The 3,272-nt window shown below is 33.3% G+C and overlaps 1 protein-coding gene across 5 annotated transcripts; it reads left to right on the forward strand.

The window, feature by feature from the left end:
• The first annotated feature begins 1,545 nt into the window (after positions 1-1,545).
• On the forward strand, positions 1,546-3,002 carry LOC143590882 (F-box/FBD/LRR-repeat protein At1g13570-like). Of its 5 annotated transcripts, none has more exons than XM_077071232.1 (3): positions 1,546-2,181; positions 2,252-2,359; positions 2,442-3,002. In XM_077071232.1, exons 1-3 carry the CDS (start codon positions 1,546-1,548, stop codon positions 2,778-2,780), a joined length of 1,083 nt encoding a protein of 360 aa, XP_076927347.1. In that variant the 3' UTR covers positions 2,781-3,002. The 5 variants fall into 5 exon arrangements, with proteins under 5 accessions (XP_076927347.1, XP_076927348.1, XP_076927349.1 ...); XM_077071233.1 differs by having other exon boundaries at positions 2,469-3,002; XM_077071234.1 differs by having other exon boundaries at positions 2,252-2,679.
• The last annotated feature ends 270 nt before the right edge of the window (positions 3,003-3,272 follow it).

Raw genomic sequence — 3,272 nt, forward strand, 5'->3', positions numbered from 1 at the left:
GCTACACACACACACACACACACACACATATATATATATATGACATTTGAAATTTTTTCCATCCATGTGTAACACGGGCCACTATCCTAGTATTATAATATAGGTAACTAAAACTTCATATTTATTATTTTAAAAATAAAAGTACTTATACTCTTGTTGATGAGGATGACGATGAAAGTGAATTTCATTTCAATGCTTTAAAAATCGGTATTTTATTCGTACCGGATTAGACAAAAAGATGGTGCAACCGGTTGAACCAGGTTGTACCTGGAGGTTCAACTAGATTGTATAGTTTACTTTATTATTTCATATAAATGCATATTTAACTCAAAAAAAAACCAAAAAAATACACGATTCCATAATAAAATATCAGTTAATTTATGTTCAAAAAACAATACAAAAGCACTTGATTTTCAAACAAAGTTCTTTTAAAATAGATTTATGTCATCGAAGTGTTGCATGCATCGAGTTCACGATCGTTTAAAAGAAGAAATTCACTTTCATCGCCATCCTCATCAACAAAAGTATAAGTACTTTCATTTTTAACAATAATAAATATGAAGTTTTAGTTACCTATATTATAATATACAAAAATCACATGAAATAAGTAGCATATTAAAAAAAAAAAGTGGGCCTGAAACATAAAAAATCTGGTAGGCTTTTAAACCGTTTTTTTTTATGAAAACTGGCCGGTTTAACGTTCATAAAACTGTTCAAATATACCGGGTACAAAATATCGGGGTGCTCACCAAAATCCCGTTCAACTGATTGAACCGGTTTTTAAAACACTCCGATGACATAAATCTATTTTAAAAGAACTGCGTTTGAATATCAAGTGCTTTTGTATTGTTTTTTGAACATGAATTAACTTTTGAATGATATTTTATTATGGAATCATTTATATGAAATAATAAGATAAACTATACAACCTGGTTGAGCCTCCCGGTACAACCGGTTGTACCATTTTTTAGTCTAATCCGATACGGATAAATTATCGGTTTTTTAAATGAATACCGGTATAAATGAAAGTTATGAAGAAAATAAATACATAGTGGAACAAGGGGTGTTCAATATTTCGATTAAACAGTAAACAAACCATTTCAGCTTTGGTTAAGTTTCACAAAAAAAAGTTTTATTCAGTTAACAAATAACCTTAACGTTTTCGCCTGGGCCCACTTTTAGGTTTTATCTAAGCCCAACATAAGAGAAAACCTTATCCTTTTAAGTTTTATCATCATTCATCAACACTTTGACCAAAATCGATCTATCTGTAATCATTGACATTCTTCGAATCAAGGTACTCTACGGAACCCCTCGATATGTATTTACAGTTTACCGTCGGTTTTAACTTCTAGGTGTAGTTTAACTCTTTTATCTTTTTTAAAAACATTGTTGTGGTGCTTTTTATAAGTTAATCACAAGCAAAAGCATAGCTACACCTATATATGTACTTTATGCCTTATGCCTATATGTCTGCATGTTAATATTGTTTTATCTTAAATTGATCTTCACAGTTGTAGTATCGATTCAACAAAACACGCCGAGATGAAAGCTAAACGCTTGACTAAAGCTCAACGCTTGTCTAAAGCTAAACCTTTACCTTTACCTGTGGATATAATCACCACACTTCCTCAAACCATAATAGAAACCATCCTATGTCTTTTACCAATTAAAGAGTCAGCAAGGACAAGTATCCTATCAAGGGAATGGAGGTACAAATGGACCAAAATTCCTAAACTCGTGTTTTCTACACCGTCTGGAGACCAAATGATGGAGACACATCAACTTTTCTGTGCTATACACCAAATTATGTTACTGCGCCAGGATCAAATACACGAGTTCACCCTAACCATTGATGTAACTGACGAATATTCAAAATTTGGTTACCCATTTTATGAAGTTGATCAAATAATGCTTCATTTGTCGAAGAACCATAATGTCAACAGATTAACACTTCGGTTTGATGAACCTTGCGAGAGTTCAAGTTATAATTTACCCGTATCTTTCTTGTCATTGCATCACTTAACGGACCTAGATCTTAGTTGGTGTGACATTGACCATCAACCGACATTCAATGGATTTGGTAGCCTTACAAGCTTATCCTTGGAATGTGTAGGGATCTCTATAGAAACTCTTCTACATCTTTTATCTAACTCTCCATCACTTAAGAGCTTTAGTTTGGTAAGTAACTTATTCATTCTCTTGGAATTTGGGATTTGGAAACGTATCTGAGTATAGTAAGTTGTTGCAGCTTATGCTCGAAGAAAATATAATCGGACCTGAAAATTCCACCATGATTGAGCTATTCAAGTGTTTACCTGTGATTGAACATCTTTCTATATGGAGTAACATTATCCTGGTAATATTTATTCACCTTTATATAACTGATGTTTTTTTAGCATTGGATGTTGATCATTGTTTTGGTCTATATATGGTTCAAGTGGTTTGTTTCAGACTTGGTTCCACAGGAGCTTCCAACCTCACTAATCCACCTCAAATCCTTTTGTTTCGAACAAATGACTTTTCAAGATGGCTATGGATTGACTTTTCTTGCTGTTTTAATCAAAAACTCTCCGAACTTGGAGAAAATTGATCTAGAGGTTATAAATAGTATCCTATTTGTCATTCTTTTTTTTTTTGTTTTTTTCCTAATCTCATGCCATACACTCACACAAAAAATAACGACTCTTCTCTGCAGATTAGTCCAACATGTCGTTCTGCAAAATATCATTCTAATGTTTGGTTGGAGCATATATCAGGTGTTTAGTTGGAGCATCTAAATGAACTGAAGATTAATAATTTAAAAAATTTGGAGGGTGAGTTAGAGTTTGTGAAGTTTATCTTGTCTAGGTCGCCCAAGCTTAAAAAGGTTAGCATAACAACCATGGTTGCGAAGGATCAGGAGTCAAATATGTTAAAAACTCTCTTGCGCGCCCCACGTGCTTCCATGGTAGAAATTGACGTTGTTTAGATCGCTCAAGTTTTTTCCAGAATTAACTATTTTAATGTTTTGGTTGAACTCTTTTTGGATGTTTTGACTTCCACACAATCAGTAGCTAGTCCTGACAATCTTAACGACGGGCTGTTTTGGATTTTAATATAAATTTATGGGTTGTTTTGGGTTAAGATGGTGACTAAAAACTGCAAATTGTGTATTAATTGTGAAGCTGCCAACTTGTCAAGTTTAAATGGTTAGGAGGTAAACACATGAGAAGGAAGGTCATGGATTTGGGAGTAGTGTGAATTAGTAGATGTATGTATATAACGCTTCG

Source organism: Bidens hawaiensis, unplaced genomic scaffold (assembly GCF_021521415.1).
Source record: "Bidens hawaiensis isolate Kalapana, Puna unplaced genomic scaffold, B.hawaiensis_p1.1 tig00039035_1, whole genome shotgun sequence".
In the NCBI taxonomy this organism is placed as follows: domain Eukaryota; kingdom Viridiplantae; phylum Streptophyta; class Magnoliopsida; order Asterales; family Asteraceae; genus Bidens; species Bidens hawaiensis.